This window comes from Sylvia atricapilla, chromosome 2 (genome assembly GCF_009819655.1).
Source record: "Sylvia atricapilla isolate bSylAtr1 chromosome 2, bSylAtr1.pri, whole genome shotgun sequence".
Classification (NCBI taxonomy): Eukaryota; Metazoa; Chordata; class Aves; order Passeriformes; family Sylviidae; genus Sylvia; species Sylvia atricapilla.
Window position 1 is genome coordinate 96,893,492 of NC_089141.1, and position 27,556 is coordinate 96,921,047.

The 27,556-nt window shown below is 37.8% G+C and overlaps 1 protein-coding gene across 1 annotated transcript in view; it reads left to right on the forward strand.

Annotated features, from left to right (window-relative positions):
- Window positions 1-26,919, forward strand: part of LOC136358061 (FERM and PDZ domain-containing protein 4-like) — a 248,106-nt gene extending 221,187 nt beyond the window's left edge. The window contains exons 3-5 of the mRNA XM_066313886.1: window positions 13,244-13,404; window positions 15,506-15,608; window positions 26,366-26,919. Of these exons, the coding sequence (XP_066169983.1) occupies window positions 13,244-13,404; window positions 15,506-15,608; window positions 26,366-26,381 (280 nt within the window). The 3' untranslated portion in view covers window positions 26,382-26,919. The remainder of the gene's footprint in view (window positions 1-13,243; window positions 13,405-15,505; window positions 15,609-26,365) is intronic.
- The last annotated feature ends 637 nt before the right edge of the window (window positions 26,920-27,556 follow it).

Sequence of the window (27,556 nt, forward strand, 5' to 3'; positions counted from 1 at the left end):
TATGAATTTGATTTAAAATGTTAAAACTTTTCCAAATCTGTTTCTTTTGTTTATGAACATAAGTAGTAGAGTAGTTGAGTTTGACAGAACACTGAGTAGGTTAATTATCCATTGCTGAAGAAGATTCTCTTCCCAGATGTTTTAATCAATTTTAGAAAATAGTAGAGCTTTGCTTTGTTTTTAGTAAAGTTGTTTTAAATCAATTGTGATAATGTATGACTCATGTCTCAAAACAGAATTCAGAGAGTAGTTCAATTTCCCAATATGACAGATTGTTTTTGTCCTATCCCCAAAACTGAATTGTAGTTTTTGAAGTTAAACTGCTTGCCAGAAATGAGTAAAACTTCTCTAATTAATATGAGTTCTTGATTTGTGGAATAACAATTTGATTTGCATATTTTGTTAAATAAAAATAATTTATCATTAAATTATGAAAATGTATTCCATTTATAGACTAGACTCTCTGTGTATAAAGCTTGGTTTGTTGAGTAATTTACGATGGGGAGGGCTGTGTTGCTTCTGAGGAATTTGTGCTTCCTACATAGACTGGCTTCTTATTCTATTAAAAATTGGTCTACTAAATGTCCAGAAATTTATTTCCTAGTTTCACTTGTAGGTTGTGACATGACCAAGATGTGCATAATTCCTGGATCTTTCAGCAAAGATATTGTATATAGAAGAGAATCATAGAATCATAAAGTTTGGAAAAGACCTCTGAGATCATCAAGTCCAACCCAGCACTGCGAACTTCACCACTAAACCATGTCCCCAGTTTTACACATCTTTTAAATACCTCTGGGGTTGGTTCCCTGGGCAGCCTCTTCCAATCTTTGACAAACCTTCTGTTTAAAAAATGTTTCAAATATCCAATCTAAACCTCCTCTGACACAACTTGATGCCGTTTCCTCTTGTTCCATTGCTTGTTACTTGGAAGAAGAGACCTATCACAGTTGGCACTGTGATTCCAGGTCTAGTTTGGCTGGGCAGAACGTGGTGAAAGTAGAGGGACAGGAATGATGGAGTTGCCCAAAAAATAAACTTTAATGGTGGCAACATAGGGACCACATGGTCCAAGGGGCAGCATCCAAAGATCTGGGGGTGTGGCTAACTTAACAATATATAAGGTTACCTGAGGGCAAGGGTCCAATCCCAAACATGAGATAGGGACATGACTTTATATGTCAAAGGTCCCGAACCAATGGAGAACCAGAACCAGAGACATGACCTATTTTGGAATGATGCCATTAGCACCCTAATTTCCATATCCCATGGTCTCAGGTTTGTGGTTTCTGCATAGGCTACCTGGGCTAAGTTAGCCATCTCAGCTAGCTTGGTTCCCACAGATACTGATCCCCAAGTTACTACCTTCTTTCAGGTGGTTGTGGACAAGGTTATGGTCTCCTCTGAGTCTTCTCCAGACTAAACACTTCCAGCTCCCTCAACCACTCCTCATAAGGCTTGTGCTCCAGACCCTTGATGAGCTCCACTAACCTTCTCTGAAGTCAGACTGTTTGGTTTGGCTTGGCTTCTCATTCCTTGGTGGAAATGTTCTTTACTTTTATGGCAGACATTTAAAACTAAAGTTCAGTATGCTTTGTATGGACACTAAGATGAGGCCACGGTATATTGTCTAAAGAGGTTTTACTGGTATAATTAGGCAGATGTTTCCCTCTTTTTTTCTTTTTTCTTCCCATGTGCTGTGCCATGCAGCTTAAATTCTATGTTGTGTTCTAAAGGCCACTTTTGTTCAGTGATGCTCTGAAAATTAAGGGGCTTTGGGCCGGAAAGTGTTATCTAACTAGAAAAACACTGTTTTTATAGAATGTCCTATGTAGTGGAAGTAATTTACATAGTAAATTAGGAACTTCATCACAGGAATATTTCCTACAAAATTGATTTATCCTCACAGTATGGACTGCAGCTTAATGGGAGATAGTATTGGTCTAAATTTAGCTACAGCTAGATTATCAGATCATGTTGAGAATGATGTTTAAATGAGTGTGTAGTTCAGCACTTATTTTGATTTCGTGGTGGTTTTAATAAAAAAAAAAAAAAAAAAAAAAAAAGCCAACAAAATCCTTGGGGTTTTTATGGCTACCAACTACCATTCTTTCCATGTACTCTTGAGCCCCAGACCAGCCTGATCCTAAGCAGACCTACACTTACAAGATAAAGTAATTTACATTCACTGTTAATGGCTCAGATCCATCCTTGTTCTGAAGTTTCAGAAGATAAGTAAGAAATTATTATATTTCACAATGTTAGTTATGGTGGTTTTCTTCAAGTGTGGCCTGTTCTGTCAGTCTGACCTGTCTGTGTACAAAACGAGACATGACAGTTTCCAGGCTGAAAATGTGTACTACAGGTGTGCAGTATCAGTGACCAAGATTTTGTTTTAATTTAATTTGGTTTTTTTGAAAGTCCAAGTCTTAAAATCTTTGTTTTAGCATTGTATTTAATGTCAGAATTGCACAAGTGTTGTTTTTACTTAAAAAAAAAAAAAATCAACATTCCAAAGTGCTTTATGTACTTTCTCAGTCAGGAAACCTTGAAGACCTTTAATTATATTTTTCTTGAGATGGGGCTTTGCAGAGTTTATCAGCTGTATTTTTCAGAAGAGACTGACATGTCTGTGGCTTAAACAAAAAGCAAACCATCTGTGGAATTGTTCTGAACTCCAGAATGAGGAATGTCTTAGTTTGGAATGAACTGCTTGCCTTACTAAGAGGTTTCATTGTTTACAGAGAACTGGGACTTCTTGAGATAAACAGGGAGATCTGATATGCTGATCAGCCTGGCTGTAACTTCCATTATAATTTATTCTTTTGTGTCAAGGTTACTGTACATGACACTATTGTTTGACCTTTTCCTTCACCTGTAAGTAAGGGGCTTCTATCTGAATAGGCTTCCCTAAAGCAGCTGTCACTCCAGTTTAACTCTAATGCATCTGTTTTGAAAAACTGTATATTATCTTTTCTCTCCTTTACCCGTTGAGAAAGCTTGCTGGCAGTTACAAAATGAAGGAGGTAATGATTCTTGTACATCATTACCACTCATAGTGTCTTTAACAATATTTATATAGATATTATCAAACACTTCTCACGTGTAGGTAAATAGAAATTATGTGCAGGCTTTAGCAAAAGCTTCTTTGATATAATAAAACTACAATATGATCTGCAGCAACCCTATTTGTAAGATTCATAAAATATCCTGTGGTTACTAGAAGTGCTCTCACTTAGAAAGGTTAGCTGCTTACTTTGGAATGAAAAAGTAAGCCCAGAAAAATAATTCAACCCCTTGTGCTGAAGTATAGAAAATAATGTATCAGGAAAAAAACTAAAGATCAAACACACCCCATTTTTTTTTCTTCTTTCAATATCCTGTGCTTAATTTTTGCATGACAGCTCTATCTGGCAGCCTCACATCCCATCACTACAATCTGTCATTCTGAGTTATTTCAATTAGGTTCTCTTTCTCATTTTGCATTTGTTGAAGAGTCATAATGGCATGCTCCCAAATCAGCAGTCAAGAAGAGTAATCCTCTCTATTTGTATTTGTTAAAAGAAAGGAGAAAGGAAGAGATGCTTTCTTTGTTTCCTCTCTGTCCTGAAGGCCTTCTTCAGAGTTACAGAACTAGAAAATTTGCTTTGAAGACTAACTGTGAGGACTTTGTTACAGATCATGAAGGCTTGATTTTGGGACTGTGAGTTATTATGAAAATCTTTTAAATTCATTCTATTCCCTTGGTTGCATGCAGTTCCCTTTCTGTCTGGTAGCTGGAGAATTAAAGGTTTTCCTTGCAGCCATTGTATCAGTGTGAGAGTTGGATGTCTTTGTAAAAGCAAATTTCTAATCTTACCTGTGCTTGAATTTTCAGTGAAGAGAATTCATACCCAGCATGGGAAACTGGAGACAGCTTGTTGTACTGGTGTACAGACTGCTCCTCTGTGTTACCCTGAACTTGGACAAACTCAATGTTTCTGACTGGGTTGTTGTGTTGCCCTTTCCTGAAGTGAAGCAGGTACAGCCTGCAGAGTGCAGAGTGCTGTACTGACCAGCACTGTACTGACCAGAGTGATATAAGCTCAGAGTTTATATCCCTGAGTATTTAAACACTTGGTTGTCGATAAACAGTACTGAGTACCCACTGTTTATCAATTAACCCATATGTTGGTATCTCACCTGTTTTAGCACTGCCAGCTGATGTTCAGTTTCCCCTGAGAAAGGCTGCACTTTGCCCAAGAGGCAATTAGTGGAATGCTGGTTGACATGGTACCGTCAGAAGGGGTTTTTTGGTTCAATAGCCCTCCACTGTAACTGGAAAGGAAGGAAATGAGTAGATAATTCAGAGGCTTTTCTGTGACCTGCTCATCTATTCAGTTGCTGAAGGAAAGAGGAAGATTAAGTTCAAAGGATTAACAAATGGGTTTTGCTTCTGCTGTAATTGCTTATCTCCATATGCTCATAACAGTACTGAGTTCCAAGAGTTAGGCCAGGTACAGAACTGTTAAAGCAGCGGCTTCAGTGTTTTGTCTGTTTGTTCATGCCAAGCCCAGCTGTACCAGGGGGTTCCACTGGGCACATTAAATCTGCATTCTGTCTTCTTATTGTGTCATCAGGTTACCAACATTTAGTGTTTAATGTGATTGTTTGAGCAAGCTTCCAGCATTGCACCAGATGAGATTTTTTAGTCAGTAGCTTTCCGAATCTAATCAGCACCTTAAAAGCAATTTCCACGCTGCTTCTCCTCCCTTGTTCTTTGTATAACCTTTCAGTTGGACAAATTGTCCATGTTGAGTTGGAGATGGCAACTCCTTTTACTTGCTGGATGGGAAATGGTGGCAGCTCTCAGAACAGGTCTCTGCTGTTTGCTGCAGACTTGGGCCAGGCAGGGCTGACAGATTGTTCTTAATGGGGTTAGGGTGAAATCTCTAAAGCAGGATGAATAGGAATTGTTTATTCTGTTTTCCAGAGGATACTTTCAGCCCAAATGGATTTATTGTCTATTTTCAAATTGGGGTTTTTTTGTTCCTCTTCTATTTCTGTAGTTGCAACAGGGTTTATTGATGCATGTGAAGGGGATAATGAAACGCTACATTTCAGATCACCTTTATGGGCCTTAAAGTAGTTCACTGTCCTAAACAAAGTAGCTCAGATCACTTTATGAAAAATGCTTTTTGTCAGGATAAAACCTAGGTGTACTTCAAATCCTAACTTAGTAAGAAATTCCTGCTGTGGAGGAAAGCCAGTAATTGTGATTTCTAGCAGAAGCATCTTGCACAGTTTCCTTCTTGAAGGAGCTGGGCCAGGCAGGTGTCCAAACATCCTGCCTCCCTGTGCTATACTACCAGCCCATATGCAAGAGTTGACCTGTGTAAAAGGCTTCTTTCAGGAAGGAAATACCAGTGACTTTGTGGCATTGTAAATCTCTTTTCCGGGAAAAGGCAGAGACCAGTTAGCAGTCAAACCAGCCAATGTTAGCCATTTGCCATTTCTGCTGTCCTGCTTTTTCCCACATTTTGTGTTACCATGTGTTTGCACAGCTCCAGCCCAGGGCTTGCTCTGTGATTTCTTGTGGGAGGCAGTTCATCCATAGTTTCATGCATGCACTCTTGTACATCTGAGTATTTTGGGAGCTTTCTTTGGCCATGAAAATCTGCTCAAGAAAGGACCCCTGAATCTCTGTTCACTTACAGGCTTTGAAACCAAGAGTATTTCTGCTGAACCTGGTGTCATCCAAGTGGGAAAAGTTTGCTTGGACAGAAGCTGAGAGCAGAAGTGCCATTCAGCAGTGTTTAGGAACATAATTGTGTGTTAGGGGGGTGGGATGTTCATGTGCATTGTGTGCCACATATGCATGGCTGCAGGTCAGACTTAGTCATCATTGGCACATCCATGTTGCCTGCATGTTTTAGGCAGTGAGTCAGTCAGAGGCTGGCATCATGCTCAACTTCCATGGGAGGCAATTCCAGCATTCAGGTGGCCCTTTCTCCAGCAGTTTTCACTGAGATGTTTCTGTGCAATTTCTGCTATTTGGCTTGTGCCTGTAAAGTCCTGTCCCAATACAGAAAGTAGGAAACCCAATGTTCGTCATGAACAGAGCCTTTAAAATGTTTGTGGCTATCTTGAGAGAAAAATAATTTCAAAACAGAATTTCTCTAGCAGTCTGTAAATACAATACTGAAAGCAAACAACTGCTAGTTGGCAGTTGGGGCTTGACACTTATTTCCATGTATTTGTGGGATTCAACTATAGAATTTTTTTTTCTTCCTAATATGTAACATTCATATATAGAATAAGGCAGAATGCAGAAGCATTCATGTAAGGGCATCTGTGGACAGCAGGGACGAAGGAACTCTGCAGACCTGAGCTATTCTAGAAACACATGATTTTATTGCAAGGGTCATGGGTAAAGAGGGCTGCTTTCAGCCACCAGCCTCGGCTGAAGGGAAGCCCCAAAGAGAGAGGGAGAGAGAGAGGGAGTATGAGGTAAGGGAGGTAAAAAAGCTAAGAGGGGTAAGAGAGGTAAGAGAGAGGGAGGTAGAAGAAGCAGAGCTAGACAATGGGCAAGAGAAGGGGCGAAGAGGCAAGAGAGCAAAAGGTAAGAGGAGTAAGAGAGAAGACCAAGGAAAAGAGATCGAGGACCTTGTTACATTATATCTCCTTTTGTGTTGAATATTCTGATTTATAGTGACCAACCGGCGCCAGATACAAAACCTACAAACTTTGTATGCAACTTATGAGAACTACTAAATTACCATATCATCCTATATTCTAAACTCTGAAGACTACTCTTCTAATCTACTTTTTCCTTGATGCCTTGGCAGGGTGGAGAGGGGCTGCATTCTTGGGTCCTTTTGTTTTCTGTCCTTCAACCTATCTCCAGCTAATCACTGTCTTCCTGCCTGCCATGCCTATATCTCAAAGCTGCCCTTCATTTCTATTTCACTCACAGATTTTATATCTCAAGTATCTTACCAGACAGTCATATCCATAAGCCCTTCCTGCCCCATCTTTCCCAACACATTCATATTTTACACATGTAATAATATGAGTGCTAATTGTCATTGTATACTATATTTTCAGTGGGTTTTCCTCAGTGCCTGACTAAAGTTGAGCATAAATCTTTTTAGCCCTCTGAATTTGTATTCATGTCAGTTTTATTCAGTTCAATTCTGGTTCACTTTGCCTTGCTTTAGACTGCAGATTATGCCCAACAGTGGAAGAGTGGATTTTGAATTTTTTTACGTGTCAGATTTCCCTGTATCCAATTTTATCAAAAAAGCTGTCACCAGTTTCTTCTGAAACCAGCAAATCTTTTTCTTTCTAATTACATTTTTACCATATGCTCATCCAGATGGCATATGCCAAACATTTTCTAGGGTGTTATAAAATGACCTGACTTTGGAGGATTTAACTGTTGAAGAAGCCTTAAAAAAAAAAAAAAAAATTGACACTGGGGCAACAAAAAATAGTCCTAAAAAGAAAGAAATAAAAAAAATCTGATAAATATCCCCAGCTGCATTTTGCAGCTGTGATCCTAAATTCTTGGTATATACACCTGCATAAAAACAGTGAAAATATAAGGAATGTTTTCTTGAAGTGTTAAAAGTTGACTCCTTTTTTAACCACCAAAACTAAAATTTTTGTCTGCTGAATATGTCTAAAAAATTCTAGAGCTTTGAGCGACTCTCTGGTTTCCTACAAAATGGAGCAAAAAAGACTTTGTCAAGGCACCAGATTCTCTGTAGGAGCTGCAGTTTTACTGAGCAATGTAATAACTACTTGTGCACTTTCTTCTTGAAATATCATTTTCAAGGCAGTTGATGCATGATTTTGACACTTGTGTCCCAGTTCTTAATAATTCTTGGGGGATTTCTTAGAGAAAATAAATTAACTTGAGATATACTGAGGGGTTCCTGGAAGAAAGGAAGGAAAGAAATTATTTTTCGTATTTAGCTACTAGTTAAGCTAAATTAACAAAGATCAGTTTTTGATTTTCTGGAGAGTTTGCATATTTCTTCGTCTCTATGACAGTTCTCTTTTAACTGTCGTTGTTTTGGTAATCTTTCCAGATTATCAAGCAGGAAATATAGAATACCCTCATGTTGTTATTAATTTCCATAAAACTGTCTGAAGTCTCAAGCCATTTTACTTAGTGCTAATTCCTGAAGAATAGTGATTGAATGAGAATTAAATTTGCTTCCTTGTGTTGCTGCAATAGGTTTTCCCACTGCCAAAAAATTTGGAGTGAAGAGCCCAAGACTCTGAATAGAGGACGAAGAGGTAGTTTTGGGGCAGGATGGGCAGAGACTCATGGCAGAGGCTCAGATGGACAATTGTAAATGAAAGTTTGTTCAGTGTCCTTCACTTGCACAGATCTCATTGAAAATCACAACTGCAATCAACAAAGCAGATCCTCCACCTCCTCCAAATTAATGAGACAGGATTTTAACAGTGCTCAACAATTTGAAGTGGTTTTGTTATTTCTGAATTAAACTTTTGGTAAAAAGTCCTTATCTCCATCCTCCTCACCCACTTCCACTCATCAGTTTATGAGTGATTTGACATTTCCACAGACTCTTCTCTGTCTCGAGTGAAAAAGCCTATTTTGTAGGTAAATCAATTTGTATAGAAGAGATACTTAACTATTTAAAAGTAAGGATTAAACACCCCAAAACTGCAAGCTGGTGTTAACCTGTGAAGCAACTGAAACAAACTCTAATAGGGGAATATGAACTGAGACACCTGAAAGCAGCATGTCCCATCCTGTCAAAATATGATGCAACAGGCAATTGAATACAGCTGTTTTAGAGTTTGTGGGTGTGCAGCTGTATTCAACTCACTTTGAGGTATCTCTTTTTCTGCTTTCTTTCTGGAAGTCTTTGCAGAATGGAACTGAAGTTGTTCAGTTTGTTACTTATTTCTAAAATCATGTTTATCATAACCAGGATTGCTGGGTTCATGCCGTAGTTTTCAGTTTCTTAGAAGACTTATAGCTCTAAGCATTTTTCTGTGGAAATGCAGACTCCATTTCTTGTCAAAGAAACCTTTTGACATGTCAAAAGGCAAAGGCTAAAAAAGCATTGTACTCTAATACTTTGTTTTCAATTACTAGTAAGCGTTATTTAATCAAGGTCTCAATTGCAGTCTTTGTTTATATATTCCTTGGATTTTTCAGCCTCTTAAATAAATAAAGACAATGCTAGGAAGATTTCCATTGAAAATATTACTGAGTTAATAATTTGAAGCTAATTATGTGCAGATTCAAAGTGTCAGTCTTAAACTACAGCTCTGACTAAGCCAAGCATGAATTTGGATAGGCACATGTTAAGTTAGGCTCTTCATGTCCTGGGCTTCTGAATTGTGTTTGCAGGTCCTAGCTGCTGTGATGCAGCTGATCAGTGCTCCCCAGGGTGTTTTTCTTTTCTAATTTTCTTCCTCTTTTGATCACTGTAGGCCCCTTTGTGGGTAAGTGTGCATGTGAATTTTATGCCACACAGCAACATCTCTATTCTGCTCTGTGTGCTGGTGCTGGCACGCTCAGGTGCCTTCTCTCTCATTTCCCCTGTTACCTTCTCTTTTGACTAGAGCAGTTGCCACAGAGAGTTTTTGAGAGTAAGTGCTTATGATTGCACTTCTGCTATGATTTTCCATAGCTGGTAGTTTATCTCTCAGAAGAGTCTGGTATATAAAATCTCTGTTCAAGAAATTCTCTAAGAATTATTCTTCATATGACAGCAGTATCCCACTGCTGACAACATGAGTGCATTGGAGAAGATGGCCTTTTGTGAAGCAGGGACTAATCTCAGCTGTTGAAAATGGGAGGAAATAAGTGTCTCTCTTTGAAAAGGCAATCTAAGGGCAGCTTGAGTTTGTGTACATGGAAAGAGCACTTCATATTTAAAATTTCAGGCTTTTTCTTTTTCTCCCATTTTTCTTTGAGAAAAGTAAATATTTAGGTATGATGTAAGAACCGTGTGTAAATGTATCTAAATACATTTTTTTACGGACTTTGAAGCAAATAGCAAGTTTGTAGTGTTGCAGTTATGCTTCTAAGATTTTCACAGTGTAAGGGATGTTCTGGGTAGGGTTCCCCAAAGCAGCTTTTTTGAATCCAAGATTATTAGATTCTAGTTTAGAACTCATAACATAGTTATTCTGCAGAAGTCAATATTTTCCATAGCTGAGATGGAGATCAAAAACCTCCAATTAATGTAAAATTTAAATTAGTCTTGAACTGTGGTACCACAACTGGCATCTCAATAATGAACTAACCACAGGAGGAAGCAGGTTTGTCAATGTACCATCACAGAAAGCTTTAAGCATTCATCTAATCTCTTCTGGGATCATATTTATACATCTTACTGCTTTCTTGAAATACATCTCCAATGTACTGAATGGCACAAGAATATCTGATGCAGTGAGTGTGGAAGTGTGAGCTGCAGAGTCTTTTTAGCTGATGTATTTCAAGGTGGATAACCTTGAAAATCAATAGTGTCTGCTGCGCCACTCAGAATCATGATGGGCTGCTCCTCACTGATCCTCTTGCTTAGGCTTTGAACAACTGATACTGATGCCTCAGCACAAGCCAAGGCAAGCCCATCCAGAAACAGGGCTGCTCTTCTAAGCAAATCTCTGCTCTTTAAATTTATTATGTGAAGTGCAGATTTTGGTTGGGGGATTTGGGGGTTGTTTTGGGATTGTTTTTTTTTTTTTTTTTATTTTAAAACAGACTGCACAAGTGCTGGAAGATAAAGTACAATGACAGGAAAGTAGTTTTCAAAGGCTCAAGCATATTTATTGCTTGTAAATATGACATTTTCTCTTTGTAGACAGAAGGCGTTTTCCATTTGGGCTTGTAGCTTCCCCGTTACAAAAATGGAAACGGCTATTAGGAAAAAATTATTAAATAGGTTATCTTAACTTTGTGGAAAGATAACTTTGTGGGGCTGTCATCTAAGAGAGGTGAAAAATGCAGAGTTTTGTCTTCTCTACCAAAACAAAGTTCTCACGTTGAAATAGATACTTTTATAGATACCAGTGACACCTCAGAAATGGTCTCATTAGAAAGACGCAATGTTTGAATACCTAGAAGCACAAGCGATAAATAGGATTTTATGGAGAGGAGGTGCCTGGGAGGTCTTGAAGATGGATTTGTTAAATGGTCTGCATATAATTCTATGGGTTTTCTAAGAATTCATATGAAAAAACAAAATAGAAAGTTATTCAGAATAAACTGACAAAAGCTGGAGGAACAGGAGGAGAAGGAGGAAGAGAATGAAGTATCACATGTGATGCTCTTACTAGTAAAAAATAAGTACTTTCTTTGCTGACCTCACCATATGCATATATTAAGAGAGCACAGATATATTCTCTTGCTCTCTTATTTTTGCAAGGAAGTAGATTCTGCTGCCTCTGATCATATGCATGAAAAGACAGCATGTTACTCTTAGGCAGATTGAATTTAGTGATACTGATAGAAAGCTTCTTTGAAGAAAAGCCCTAGAAAAATCCAGTAACAGAAATAGATTCCCACTGAGAGTTTACTGAGATTTTGCTGCTCTTCTGTGTATCAGTAATGAAGCAGACCACGGAGAGAAAGTAAATTGATGTCAGGGCCAAGGTGTATGTGTTGGGGAAAGATCAGAGAAGTTTATGCATGTCATTGATGCTGAAAATAGATCTCTGAATGATACCTTTCTCCTTATGGACTGCCAGTTTGGAGTTGTTCAGGGAATTGTATTTGCAGATGGAAAAGGGATAGGTGGTGAGTGAGTGCAACAATGCTGGTTTCAGAGTATGTCCCTTAACTCTCACATTATAACATATTATCAACAATTACCAGATTTGTGACAATTACTTGACTTTCATCTTGTTAATTAACAAGAGATGTCCAACAAACTCCCTGGTGCTGTAGGGATATCTGCCTCTCTGATGGGCATTTCAAAGTTCCTAGGCTGGGCACCTGGTTGTTACCCTTCTCAGAGCCTGTGTCCTCCCTGCAGATGGGGTTGGGACTTGGCTCCCTCCATTTACAGTCTACTGCATTTATCTACCATGAACTAGATTAATTCAGCACTTGCAGACTTACAGTCTCTTGAAAGTAAAAAAAAAAAGAGTTAACTCTTGGTCAGGCAACTTAATACAAATATTATCTGAAGTTTCTCATAACTGCAATAAGTTGATGCCATGAGCTGGTAGATCTGTCTTTGTACTGTGCTGAGCAGATATTGCTTGTTGCCTGCAGTGGTAGTTTGGTTTCCTGAGGCATGTGAGTTCAATGGATGGTGTTTGAGTTATGACACTGGAGTGGTTCTGTTTGTCTATCTGATTGGCACTGGGAATTGGTAGCTGTGATTCAGTGGGGACTGCAGGCATTAGGTGGAAAATGCAAAGTATGTTTTGGTTCTGACTGTGTACAGCATCAGCCACGTTTCAGTGTTTATTAACATTAATTTAAAATCTTTATGCTTTTAAACTGTTACCTATTTCATGGATATATGGTGTTGGATAGTTTTCATCCTTTCCATTTTCTGCTTGAAAACTCAAGATCTTTCCCTCCAGCCATGAGAATTTTTCTTCTAAGTACAATAAACAGGCTTTGTCATAACACCATAGAAGAAAGTAAAGTATTTATTAATTCCACATAAATATGTTTTCTTGATAGTTTTTTGTTTGTTTGTGCCCTGGAACATTTTGAAGTGATTTCAGATAGTTTATTCAAATAGCAAATACAGAGCTGTTACGGATGCCTTAGGAAGAGAGAGAATTCAGCTCAGAAACTTGCTTAACATCTTATATCCCCAAATTAAAATATGTTTCTTCTTTTAAAATGACTGACAGACTCTAATTGTTGTGGTTTATGCTATGAGTAGGTCATTATTATTTATTCCTTCCAAAATTGAAGGATGAAAAATTAAGGGCACAGATGACAAAGGCTTTATTGTCGGGTTATTTTTCATTCATATATGGGATATTATTAAATGTGTGCTGTCAGAAAGAGGCCTTTTTAAAGCCTGATACTATTGATTACTATTTGAGACCTGCCAGCAGTATTATTACTTAATGCATAAGAAAATCTAATAAAAAAAATTGTTAAGTTGGTGTTTTAGTTCCTCTAGTGAGAACGTTTCAGATATTCATCTCATATCGTTGCACAAATTGCTTGGCTCAAGTAGGTACCACAAAATCATGCTTTAATGATTTTTTTCCTTTTTCCATCTTTTATTTTTTTTCACAGTCACATGACACAATCAGCCACATTTGAAGACCCTCGAATAGAGAGCTGCCAAATAACCCCTCCAGCCCCTCGGAAAGTGGAAATGAGGAGGGATCCTGTGCTAGGATTTGGGTTTGTGGCTGGTAGTGAAAAGCCAGTTGTTGTACGCTCAGTAACACCAGGTATGTTTTCCTCGCCTGACCCCAGAAGAAAAATTTGATTTAGCCTACTAAGATGAAATGCAGCTATAAATTTGAGAACTGCTGAAATATTCAGGCAGGCAAAGAAATCACAAATACTAGATATGATTTTAAGCCTAGTCTTACCCAGTGGTTTCCTTCCTCACATTAATTTTTGAACATTACATAACTGTGTTGGCAAAAAGCCAGTTTGGAGTTATTGCTCTGAGCCATTACTACTGTTTGCCTGAAAAAAGTTAACCCATTTCACTCAAGGAAAGAAGGTCTTCTCCACAGTATCTTTATATTGGTTTGCTGTCACCATCATTTCCATTGAATCTGCATTTTCAAGAGGTATGTTGAGTTCTGAGATTGAAACTTGCATATTTTTCATTCTTACCATCACCCTCCCAAGGAAAGAGAGGTTTCTAAAACCAATATTTCTTTCTGAAAAAGAGGATGCTATTGCTGGCTTTTTCTTTTCTTTAATGAATGCATCTGTATAACTATATGGTTAAAAGCCAGGTCAGAAGATATCCCTAAATATCTTACCTGCAGTGAAAATTAGTGAGGTTTTTGATATTTTTGAAGTTATGAGACACCAGACCTGGGATAATCCGTCTCCCAAATAGGAGGCTTCTGCTCTCTGCACTTAAAAGTTCAGTTATTATGTAAAATTTCAGCCAAGGGCAGGGATTTGACTTTGCTCTTGTTCAATATGTTCTCCAGAACCCCCACAGAGAGCAGAGGAGGGGCAAAATCGACTTTGTGAAGTCCTGATGTCATTTACCCACATGTGTGCATTGATTACATTTGTATTGCTTTCACATGAAGTGAACAGTGTAACTAATATTTGAACCAGATCCAGACAGCTCATTTCTCTCAACTTGGCATTATTAATGTAGTTGTATGTTAAAATTTGGAAAATGTGTTTAATATGTTCTGTTCCAAGTGAATAGGAGGAAATATGAGCTCAGGACAACATTCTTCTACATGGATTTGTATCCATTTAGGGGGGATATGGAAGTGAAGTAAAGTTTTCAAAGCAAGCAGAGGAAAGGATCAGCATTAGCTCAGTTGTTGAATGAATTGGTTTTGATGCTGAAACATTTTCTTTTAAGACTGTATCTTCATAGTGGTAATATTACTCAGTTTTTTATGTATCATCATTGCAGAGTGTAAAGACAAAGACTAGAGAGGATAGATCTTTACACTAGGAACTGTGATGTTACATCATCTGGCCATGTAATTGTGCTGGGAAACAAAGCACTATGTGCATTTTATAAAGTATAATGCACTCAATGTGCATTTCAGCAGTGCAGAATCCAAACCACATAGACATATACATGCCTGATTGTCTATTCAGACTAATGCTAAATAGTCATGTCTAACTGAAAGTGGCAATGCTTTTGGATGTACCCATGTTCATCAAGTGGTAGGAACCCAGCAGAAAAGAGATTCAAGCAGCTGGAGGTATAAAAACTTACTCTCTCCAACTGAAGAAAGCAGGTTTGTTTTGCCTAGAGCAGAAAAGTCATAGCAGAGACCTGCTGACTTTCAAATATGTAAGGGATGTTTCATAGGAAAAAGGAGTAAGATGTTCTTGGGTGTTACTTTGCCTGGGACAGGAAACAATGTGTTGCATCCCGGAAGATCTGATATATTTACCATGGGAAAAGACTGCCTGATCTTAACAGTAGATAAGCAGGATCATCTGTTCACAGGAAAAGAAATCTTTCTCAGGGTGGTCTTACAAAATATCAGATGAACATTGATCAAGGATGATTAAAATATAATTGATCACACCTTAAAAAGTGCATTAGTCCACAGCTTATGTGTTCTTTTGGCCCTTCAGAAAGCTGAGCCCTTAGTTTAGGTGGTTAGATACAGGTTCAGAACTTGAGGAACGTCAGTAGAAGGTTGCAGGATTTTCCTGGTGAGGGAGTACTGGTAACGTCAGAAAATAGTGTTAGTGTAAAAATGTCATTAGCTGAAGAAAAAGCACGCTTGCAGTATGTGATCAACAGTGTGTCTGTGCTTTTACAATGGTCTGCTAACCTGTGCTCTTTTTTTGTTTGTTTTTTTTATCTTCATTTGTCTGCAGGCGGCCCCTCTGAAGGAAAGCTTATACCAGGGGATCAGATCATAATGATTAATGATGAGCCAGTCAGCACTGCTCCAAGGGAGAGAGTCATCGACCTTGTCAGGTAGTTGATGTCCTGTCACTTAAACTACAATCTCAGTGACTTATTGCCTTGTGCAGTCATTCAGTAGTACAACAAGTCTTGCCTTCCCATGGCTGAGAAAAGGAAAAATAATGTTGCTTTGGTTATAATGAAGAATGATGAATTATTTTAGTATAGAAATGGAGTGTCCTCTTAAAATGTCATCTGGGTATCTGGAAAAGTATAAAACATCCAGGAGTAGCTCCAAAGTACTTGAGTGTCAGAAGAGGAATAGTATTCTCCTTGTATTTATTTTGGTGTGGATTGTTGAAAAGATGATTCCTGGAGCATGGAAGCGCTGCTCACTGTTGCATTACTATTCATTTTTCACATGAAGAAAGTTAAGTCAGGTTTGTCTTATGTGAAGAGTAAAGAAAAAAAAGGGTGACTTTTGAGAGTGATTAATTGCATGTAAATATGTAGATAAGCTCAAAAAGTGTTCAGGTAGAATGCAGATAGGTGAGTTTGTGTGAAAGAAGCAGGCAGCAAAGAGAAATAAAAGGAGAAAACTAGACAAAAAGGTGGCTGGGAAATGTCAGTATTTGTAACAGGATGTAGAAGGAAAGGAAGAACAGTGACTTACAAATGCTAAAGATGTAGAAAAATATTTATTGTGATTTATATAATAAACTTTGCTTTTGGAGTAACAAGAAATGTTACTGCATTGCACAGAAAAATGGCAAGTAACTAAAAAAATAAAATTAATAATTTAAATTCCAGTAGCCTGGTTGCTGTACACCAGTTTTGTTTGTATATTCTCCTTCCCATTGGTGTAAACTCTGAATTGGTGAGTCTTGTTGTATTCTGAGAGATGCTCAGGTTGTAATGAGACTGACACGTCTCCTCAAAACTTACAGCCAGCAGTGTTTTCCCGTGTTACATGTGTAATTTTGAAAGGTCACATTAGTTTGCAATAATTTGGGCACGAAGTGCCCAAATTGTACTCGTCCTGCAAATGGATGCTCATTTGCTGGGGATTTAGCTGAAAGAAAACTTCTAAAGATGTTGCAGAAATGGTATAAAAATGCCAGCAATGCTGACAGCATTTATCTGTGTTAGATGGGATTAAAAAATATATTTTTCATGTATTTTTCAAAAAAAGTGTTAGCCTGCAAGTCAACTAACAAAATTTGCCAGGAGCTTCTTGTGATGAGTAGACTCCATAAACTGAAAGAACTGTCCTGCTCCTAATAAAGTTCTGTCTTGTCCTCTGTGCTGATCACTGGTATAAGCCTCAAAAATGGGTCTTGTACTCGTTTTTGATGTCTTTGTTTCTCAGTAAAGCAATAATACTCTCTTCTTCATTCTTTCCCTGGTTCTTTGATATTAAGCAAAGTTAGGTTCTCTGTCTCGTTTTCTGCTTCTAGCAATATGTAGTAATAACAGCAAGGATAATAGACTGATTAGACCTGTGACAAACTGAATATATTGTATAGTTGATTCTCTGTCTGCCTTCAAATGAGAAACTCAATAAGAATGTCACTTCTCCCATTTACATTGACTCCATTGGTAGTGCCAAATTAAGTGTTGTTTCGTTCCAGGGAAAGCTTTAGGCTTTTCTTACACTGTAATTCTACCTCTGCGCTCAAAATCTGTCTGCTGTTGGGATTTTGACAGAGACTTATTCTTTGATGAAATTTGGAGTGAAATATATTGCAGTTATATGTTACAGCATTTGAAAATAAGAGCTTTCTTTTCATGCCAGTGGGGATGCCTGGAATGATCAGACATTGTCAATGTGCAGTCCTGACACCACAGCAGAAGCAATTCTTTACACCAATGAAATAGTGAATCTCTTCTGTATAATTAAAGGTTTTCATATGGGTTAGACACATCTGCAACTTTTCATTGCATCTGCATTTTTCAACGTGCCTGAGAGAAGTTTTGAAATCTTGTTTTTCTGCAGGTAGCAGCGTCTCAGTGGTCAGCAGTGAAGGTGTTTTAAATACATAAGTTATGCTGTGGGAATAATCACAAAATCACAGAACTGAGAGGAGACTTCTGGAGGTCATCCAGTCTAACCTCTTCTCCAGGCCAGGAAGTGTCAAAGTTACGTGTGGCTGCTCAGCACTTGCCAAATCAAGTCTTGAATATCTCCAAATATGGTGATTTCTTAACCATACTAGGAAAGTGTTTCAGTTCTTAATTAGTGGCCTTTCAAAAAGACATGAGCCAACTTCTTTATCAGCCGTAGATGCATCTAATCTAGGCCCATGGACTTGTGAGTGTCACTCTTACCTAAGCAATCCTTAATTCAGCCTTTGCCTCTGTTCCGTAAATTCTGTCAATGGGCTCGTGGACCAGGGTGGCAGACCTTGCCACTAAAGGCCAAAGCCAAGAAAGCATTGAGCATCTGAGCTTGTTCCAAATCCTTCATCAGGTTACCTACTCAGTTTAGCAATAAGTTTGTATTTCCCTTGGCTTTCACTGCTAATGTAGTTGTAGAGACCCTTCTTATCCTTCACCCATCCTGAAAAAGTTTCAGTGCCCGCTGAGCTTCTCAAACCCCATCCTTGCCTGGCCAGGTACAGCTTCTCTGTTTCTCTTGGGTAACCTGTCTCCATTTCTGTCTCTGATGTCTTTCCATTTTGTGCTGGGTCTTGTTCAGGCTTTCCCTGTGGAGCCACACTGGTATCCTGCATTGCCTCCCTGCTTCCTTGCAGGTTGGAATGGACCATTCTGGCACCTGGAGGAGACTCTCTGAAGATCACTGAGCTCTGCTGGGCTCTGGCCTTTTAGATCTGCATCCCAAAAGACCCTGCTTGCCAGTGCCCTGAACAAGCTGCAGTTTGATTTTAGACTGGACTCCTCTTCCTCTTTTTCTTCAGCATCCTAAACTGTACTATCTTGTGGTCTCTGCAGCAGAGAAACTGATATTCCAACACTATTTTTTTCTGTGATTATATATTTCTTGCTGATTAGGTATAACAAGGTATATTTTATATTCATGTGAAATTCAGAGGCTATTTTTATACAGCTTTCCCTCAAAGCAAGCTTTTTTGTAGTCAACAAACAATTTGTCATAATAATTGCAGTGAGTGTGTAAAAAATTAATCTACTTTCAAAATACTGATGTAAAGATCATAGAATATTAAACAGAAAAAAACTCAAATTGCATAAAGAAAAAGGCAGATTTCATAACCAGGTGAGCATCAAACGTCACCAGGATTAGGAAAGCCCAAAACTTCCAAGCAAAATATACATAAATGCTAGATGCTAAGTCAACCTTGAATTTTTAATGAAGCACAATATTTAATTGTTTTCCAAGAAAACATTTTTAGAACATTAACTTACAAAGAGTTATGAGCTTGAAGGAAAAGAAAATGGAAAAGGCAATTTCTGCTTTCTTTAAAAAAAACTTAAATGTCCACCGAAAGGTGTGACTGAAAATTACCTTTTTTTGGTTAGGAAAATCCTTTTTGGTTAGGAAGAAGCATATCCTAACCAATAAATCAGCTTTATTTCTAAATTTCACACAAATCTGAGTAATTTCTTTTAGATTTTTTTCCTTCAATCCTTTTCCTATGAGCTCCTAACTGTTACTCCTGCAGTATTAGAAATAGACTGGCCTTTCAAGAAAGTCTCTCTTGGTTTTACTACAGGAAAATACAAAAAGTTAAAGGCAATGCATAATACAGATTTTTTCCAATTGGCTTTTTATTGCATTGTAATATTTTAATTATCTCTCGGCTTTTTAAGCATTCATTACTGAAAATAATCTTCGTTAAGTAGAAAACTGTTATACCCACTTTTGATGACTCCAGGGGCTACTGAGCAGGAACCTGGTGAGAGATTTTGGGTTGTTTTTTAAGAATTGAGGAACAGTCTTGTATCCTAGCGAGTCTCAGGTCTGGAGATTATCAGGGCTATTCATTATAAATAGCCCCTGTAGGTCGTTCTGATTCACTGAATTCTTTTGGCTCTGCTTTACTGGCAACACTTAATTAGTGTTCAAGTTGTCCTTTAAAAGCCAGGGTTGCAGAAACATGAGTCCTGTGTGGTTTGCGGACAAAATCCATTTGGCCTCATTATTTCTGGGTGCTGTTCAATGGCTTTTGCACCATATTATGTTCTCCTGAGCTATTTCTATCATGAACTCAGAAGTCGTGTTTATAGTTTCCCTTATGAAGAGATCAGTTTTATGAATGTCACTTGTGGTTGTGGTCAAGATGAACTCCATTCAAGGCAGACAATTACAGAACTTCAAAAAAGAGGAATAAACAAGATTGCTTTTCTAAATGTAAGCTTCAAGTAAAGGCAAGTAGCAAGAGAACAGAATACAAAGGATGTATTGAAGTGCAGTCAGTTCAAAATTTATCGGAGCATTTTATGTTGGTTTTATTTTGCTGCTGATACAGATTCTGTGAGTTAAAGCTTTTCACACATACTTAACAGTAAATACTTTGAGATAACATTAAAGTCATGGAGCAATTTTTCCTTATATGAAGGTAAGCAACAATGGAACACTGACATGTTAGAAGGTATGTTAATGTACAGTATCAATTATTGATTGTTCTGAGGTGCATGAATCTCATTATCATTGGTTATTGTTAGTTTTTTATCTTTTTAAGAATCATCTTAATCAACCCTTTTTTTTTTGAAACAAAAAAAAAATCTAACAATAATTTGCCTTATTAGCTGAATTTTTACAACGTCAACGATTTGCTTATCTTAGATTGCACTGAGTAGGCATTAGTCTACAAGGATCCCAGCTGATGTAAACTGTATTTTTATTTAGCAAGGTATTTTACTGAAATTTTAAGTGACACACAAGTGTACTGCTTACTCCATAAACCAAACAGTGAATATGGCATGGTAGTGGTACTTTGTTCACAGTCTAATTAAAATAGTTGTCCAGGCAGGCATCCAGGAGAAACTGCATCTGAGAGGGTGATCCATCTGAGATACTTGTTTTGGAACTGCTACCCTGTTGCAGAAAACTTCATTATACATTGACTAAAGAAGAACAGAATTTTTTTAGAGTAGAAACCTGACTTCTAGGTTGCTAAATTAGCTAGATTAGTCCATTCCTTGCAACTGTAACATCAGTAAATCAGTATTTGATATCCTGTGGAATTCCACTAAAAGACTTTAATTGCAAAGCGAGAAATGAAAAAGGTGAAATTCATTAAAGCCTTTTATTTCTTGTTGGCTTTATTTTCTGTTTAACAGTAATGACTCAAAAACCTCTCTGAAATAACTCTTTCTTTGGCAAGTTAATGTCACAGCAGGTTTTCATCAAGAGGATCTAGAGAATTCTTTAAAATCTTTAGTAGAATTTATGGTTTAATCATGTATTGCCATAAGACTGGAGAGATGGAACCTTCCAGGATTTAAGGCTGCATGTTGCATTTTAAGTCCTAACATGAATTTAATCAATACTGACCCTCCTCACCATCACTGTGAAATGGATGAGGATTCTGTCACTCCCATTTGACTCTGTGTATGTGAGAGAGAGAACCACTTTTCCCACTCTGTATCCTCAGAGCTAAATGCAAGTGTAAAAGGGAGCTCAGTGACTGTCCCTGTCATCATCACCATCTCACAGCAGCTGAAAATGCCACTTCTCAAATGTTTCTGGATCTAGTTTAGACAGTTTCTTATATCGGATGAAGTAATTTTGGTGGACTTACTATTAAGGATATTCTTTCTTCATCAACATTATAGAGAAAAAAATCAAGCATATTAAGCTATTATTTATGGTACTGCTTAGCAACCATGAACCTTGAAAACTGCTTTTTCTGAAAAAAAGTCATGCAGACATTTTAATTTGAAGGTACTCCATTATACTCCCAGTTCAGTATATAAATCCAGAGGCTGTACCCACTTTGTGTCAGGCCTTGACTGATGATTTGCTAGTGTTTTAAATTTTAAACACATAATGGTGAACAAAGGGACAAAACATTGGACCATGTGATCTGTAAGAGTTTTACAAGTGCCATCAATGGAGATAAGCTTTCTGCCAGGTCATTTAATTAGCTGATCAGCTAGCCCATGCAGGGAGCTCAGAGTCAGGATATTAGAAGTCAATTCCTCTGTTAGATATGTATCTTCTACCTTTATGTATCTGTAGCTTCTGCAACGTAAGACAGAAATAACTGGATCGTGCTTCAAATTAGCTCTGAATCTGTGAGAGCACACATTTAATATTATCTCATTTATCTTTTTTTCTTGGCTGTTTTGGTGCTTCTTGTTCTTGAACTGATATATCGAAGACTAATTCAGGTTTCTCCAGATTTCAATTACTAATCTGCAATAACATTTTCAAAGGCCTGTAAGAGCTGAAAGCTGTATAGAGGTATTACTTGTTATTGTTAAAATCAATACCAACTATGGATATTGCTCTCTTTTAAGTCCATTGTACCTCTGAAAGCATCCAGTGTCACATCCTTGCTTATTCTTAGCAGGAAGTTGACTGACATGGTTTAGAAAGGTTTGATAATTCATATGTTCTGAATGCTGAGGTCTTAATTTGTTGTGTAAACTTAATTTTCTTTTTGTGTTAACCATACTGAATGGCCCCCAGAGTTGGAAAGTGAAATTCCCCCCTTTCTTGAAATTTCAAGGCTTGATGTGTAATCTGTTTGAAATGTTGTGTCATCATCCCACTCTGTTGTCTAGAAAAAGGAGTCAGCCGTGATGAATTTCAGGTCAGCTGTTCCTTAACAAGTTGCTTTATGGAATGCAAGGGTATGAATGGAGATGTGGAACAGCTGTGCCCAAACACAAGTAACTGTACTGATTGATTCTTCAGTTGTGAACTAGCAAATGTTGCTCTCATTTGCTTGTTCTGACAAGCCTATTGCTTCTCGTCCAACTAAACAAAATTGTTGGCTTGTCCAAATGGAAGATTTGCTCTAAAGCCAGATGCACTGACGTGAATGATTCAGAGTAATTGTTTGCAAGTAAAGCCATTCAAATGAACATCCAGCTTTGAATTTATCCTGAATTAATGCTTGCATGTGATGAATTACCTTTAAATTGCATGCTCTGCAATAGATGTTTATTCCTCTTTGTGATGTTTATATAAGCCCCATGCATCAAAGGTTTACATCTGGTTGGGATATGTAGCCAGAGGTACCTAAAAATCTCATGTCCTATGTTTGGGGTAGGGAGGGTAAGAGAGTAGGTGTTAAACTACTGAAATCGCATGGTTTCTCTTTCCCAACTGCATTATTTGTCTCTTTTGAAAGACTCTTCAAAAGAGTGTCCTCAGAGGCAATGTTGGGCAAGCCAGCCCTTTCCATTGTGCTGTTTGTACTGCAGTGTTCTGTGGATGCCTTGAAGACATTACAACAGCACAGCTACACTTACACAAGTGTATTCACCATGAAATTTAATCAGCAGAAGGTAGAAGCCAGGGAGAAACACAAACCAGTGACAGTTTTAGGAGCTGTTTGGGAAACACCAGTCTGTACAGAACAGCTTCTGGGACTGGGGAAGTATAGGCTGACAGGAGAGGATTGTGCCATGCACCTGGGGCTGCCAGCATGGAGTAGCTGTGAAGAAGGAAGCTGACAGAGATGCCTTCACCACTGCATGGAGTCAACTGACAAAGTAGCTCTGTCCTTCCAGAAGTGTCTGTCTGCCCTCACTGGGAAGTTTACAACTCCTTTAGCCGGCCAGTCAATTGCTGACTAATTCAGCACATACACCTCAGCTAATGAAGCTGTTTTGAAGGGCAAAACATAGCCATTTCTGAGAAGATATGATGGTTGTGGGCCTGTGATGCTTTGGAAAGGCTTTCACAATGTGGCTTTTCCCAGTGGTGGCATCAGCATTCTCTTTTATCCTGAGCCACTACTACTCATATGAATCACAGAAATTAAGTGTTTTTTATCCGTTGCCGACATGCTTCAGGATGACAGAGAACTAGTTCTTTAAAATACTGAAATGTAGATTGCTTTGTCAATAAAGTGGCTTGTAGCTGCTCTGAATTACTCCAAAATGCTGTATTTTGATAGATAGATGGCAAAGGTGATGTCAAGAGCTGAGAGGCAAACATGATATTTTTATGATTTTGTAAGTTGACCCTTGGAGACTTCTGTCAGCTACAGGTACCTTGTATGAGAGAAAGGCATTTAAATTGCCTCCTTCTAAGGAATGCTGTTTTGAAGGTGGCAGTTTTACATGCACCAGTGTTCATAGGAGGTAAAAAGCAATTTAAACTGTTGAGAGAGAAAGGTGAAAGGATTGTGACCAATTTGCAATGTCTTGTATATTTCCATTAATTTGAAGTATCTCTAGTCTTTAGTTTTCAGGGTTTTTTTTTTTTTTCCTGTCAAGGTGGAAGCAGCACTCCCTGGGGTGGGAAGGACATAAGGAGAGTGACTAAATGAGTAAAATCCTACTCAGAGAAAAATGCCATGGAGAGGTACTTCATGGTCCACTGCTATAACAGTGTGATTTTAATGAAATGTGTAATGGGAAGCTGACTCAGGAGTCCCTGAAAATCTTTCTCTAGCTCTGTGGCATGCTGATGCTGTGTCTTTCTGATTCTCAGAGTTAATTTTTACTTTCACAATTCTGTTTACTTTCCAGATGACATTTAGTATGTAAAGTAAAATAAAATAAAGAATGGTGCCTCCTGAAGCTGTGTGTGTCCATAAGGTGGCTGTCCCTCAGAACATTAGGGTCCACTTTCAGTGGCTACCTCTATATTTCGATTTCATATTCCTGCTCTCATGGCCATGTTGCCTTTCAATCAGCCAAAAACACGTTAGAGATGTCAGTGCTTGAAACCTGTAACGTGTAGTTTGTCTAAGGAGTTGGAAAAGCACGCAAAATAGTAGAAATGAGAAAGTACCTATGTGAATACTTAGTAGTTAAACTAGGTTGGAAGAGACAAAAACAGGTTTCATGTTGTGCCAGGGGAGGTTGGGATTCAATATAAAAGAAAGTTTTTCACCTAAAGAGTGGTTGGGAACTGGAACAGTCTCCCTGGGGAAGTGGCCACAGGACTGACCCTGACAGAGTTCCAGAAGTGTTGGGACAACATTTTCAGGCATGTGGTATAACCCTAGGGGTGGTCCTGCGCAGGGCCAGGAGTTGGACTTCAGTGGTCCTTGTGAATCGCTTCCAACTCAGGCAATTCTATGTTTTTATGATTCTCTGAATCCTAGTCTGATAAAATTCTCTGTGACTTCTTTTTCATTGAGAGAAGTTTAGATTTAATTCTTTTGTAAAATAATTGGATCTGGCTGTCAGTGGAATTAACTTGAATTGATTTTTTTCTGACTTTTCTTTTTTGTGTTTGCAAGGCCTAATTTTGGGGTTTTTTTGAAGCTTTTAAAAAAATCTGTTTAAAAGGCTTAAGACAGTCAGTAGCAAGCCCTTTCTCTATCCTGTTTCTCCCCCATTAGAATAATTTTGTAATTCATAGTCTCTTTTAGCAGTTGATAGAGTGATGTAGTTGGGATAGAAATGTTGTGGGGACTTCTGTGTTGGTTGATGGACTAGAAAAGTTTGAACACAGAATTAGATAATATTTTTAATTCAGCAGTAGTGCAGCCAACAAGGCCTCCCAAAACTGCCAAGAGATTGAGTATCTACTTCTAACTCTACCTGATAGGCCCAATCATAAGATTAGTTAAATGGGGAAGAGAACAGTTTTACATATTCTGACTCACTAGTCCCCATTGTGAGCTTCTTCAGTTAAATATTACCGCTGATTGGGATGACTCTGGGTCACAGTGGAATGTCAAAGGAGAAAACCAGTTTCTCATTAATCCAAGACAAAAACTAGTAGAAAAATAGTAGAAAACAAAAATACCTAAAAATAAATTCATTTAAAAAAACTGAGTGCTTCAAAAGACAGCTTAATGTGATAGATTTCTCTGGGATATATTAGTCAGCTTTTACTTGATTTCTGATGTGGCAATTGATCATCTCTAATTTATTTCAGGCAACTCATGGGAAGTAGTGTAAGAAAGTATTTTAGCTACTACTTTAGCTTTTTTAGGTTCTTTTTCCTATAGACGTAATTTTCTGTTTGAGTTTTTACTTGACTTCTAACAACCAAGTCTTCACAAACCTCCTGAAAGCAGCAACAGGAAGAGGGAGAAGATAGATGGTGTATTTCAAAGCAGGTGACTTCCAATTGATGTTGGTCTTAGTCTTGCTTTGGCTTTGTTTGAGAAACAACGAAGCTGGTTCTGAGAAAACAAGAAGTTAGAAAATCAAACTAGATCCTGCAAATACTGAAGGAGAGACTGCAGAGATAAAACCAGATTGTCATCAGCCTACATTTCCCCAAAGGCATATTTCTTACATATTATGTGCTGAAATGTTAATTGTTCTTTTAGCTCCTATTCCTCCTCACGGAGACTAAAGCTTCATATATTTTACTTACTGCACAAGGAAAAATCCCTGCAGTCCACTGTCTATATTGTTAAATAAAGTAATTCGGTTTGATTGGAGATTTAGTTAAAACCACATTTGTTCAGCTTATGAATCAAACAAGACTCCAGGAGAGGCAAAGGTCTTGTCATCTTGTATAATGGAACTTACCCATTTTATGATCACTTCAAGCTTTTCAGCATGTCTGTTACTCAGAAAGCACTGTGTGAAAAAGGCAGTTCTTTTGTAGAAGAAATTGGTTGATACAGCAGTTTAAAATCCTTTAGGTCATCTGTATTGCATAAATACCATAGGAATCATGAGGTTTAGTCATTACACTGAAATTTTCATTCCATACTTCATCTTTTCTTTTCTATACCATTTTCTATGTGTCATTACAGTGTGCCAGCGTCTTAAAAGGAAAATATCATCTGCCTGAGTTTATCAAGAATAGCAAATACTCTCCATATTGGAAGACAGAAAAAAATTAAAATGATTAATTGAGTTTGCAGTCCAGTTTCTTTTTTAATTTTTTATCTTGTGTCATTCTCCTTACTGCTCAATTTTACATGGAAATTATACTTTTGTGACCAAAAATACCCTCTTGTTCAGCATTTCATCTGAAATTCTATTTGTGTTCAAAGTCTTTAATTAAATATTAGGACAACTGCATTAGTAAAGATACTGGTTCCTTTTCCCCCTAAAAAGCATTGAAACTATTTCTTAGTGTTCTACACCAATTACAGTCATGTTGCAGTGTTCAGAAGATGCCTTGAGTGCATTAATAATTCATTCAAACTGCCATGGGTTTAAGGAAGGAACTGTACCACATATTGACATATGAGAGAGGAAGAAAATTCAGCACACACTTTTGCAACCATGTTTTTTCGGAGAAAGAGGAAATTTCATAGTTTATGTTCCCAGGTATACAAACTGAGGATACCATTTGCTAATATAAGTCCTTAGGGCTGTTTATTGGATAAATAACGTGCCATAAGCTTGCAGTATATATTCTATGTTTATATATAGGGATTTGCACATGTTTGTGTGTATGTGTGGAGAGAGAGGAATATGATTCATAAAGCTCTATTATAATGGATTTGGGATTTGTGCGTTACTTAGAAACAAGATCCTGAGTTTCTGCAGCTCATGTTACCCAAAATCTTGTCTTGACATTTTACATGCTTTGTCATGGCCATTTTACATGGTTTGTACAGCCAACCAGTTATAAGAAGAGTTGCTTAGACAGTTTTAAAATATTTCTTTGAAACATTTTCTTTATCTCTACCTAAAAGTGATAAATGAAAGTTGCAAATTCTACCATGTCATTGTAATTCTCTCCATTGGAAAAAAAATCATGTTTCATTTCTGTTTTACAAGAAAAAATACACATTAAAATGGGGAAAGATGTAGACAGAGGGGATTTTTATAGCACCTATAATGTTGTGAGTATTACTAGTTTTATGGGGTTCATAGGATATACAGGTTACCCATGGTGGGAGGTGGAGGGGGAGAGAGAGAGAGGTACTGCATGCATTTTGCCAAAGATACACAATACAAATATAGTGTTCTGCTGTCCTAATGGTGCATAC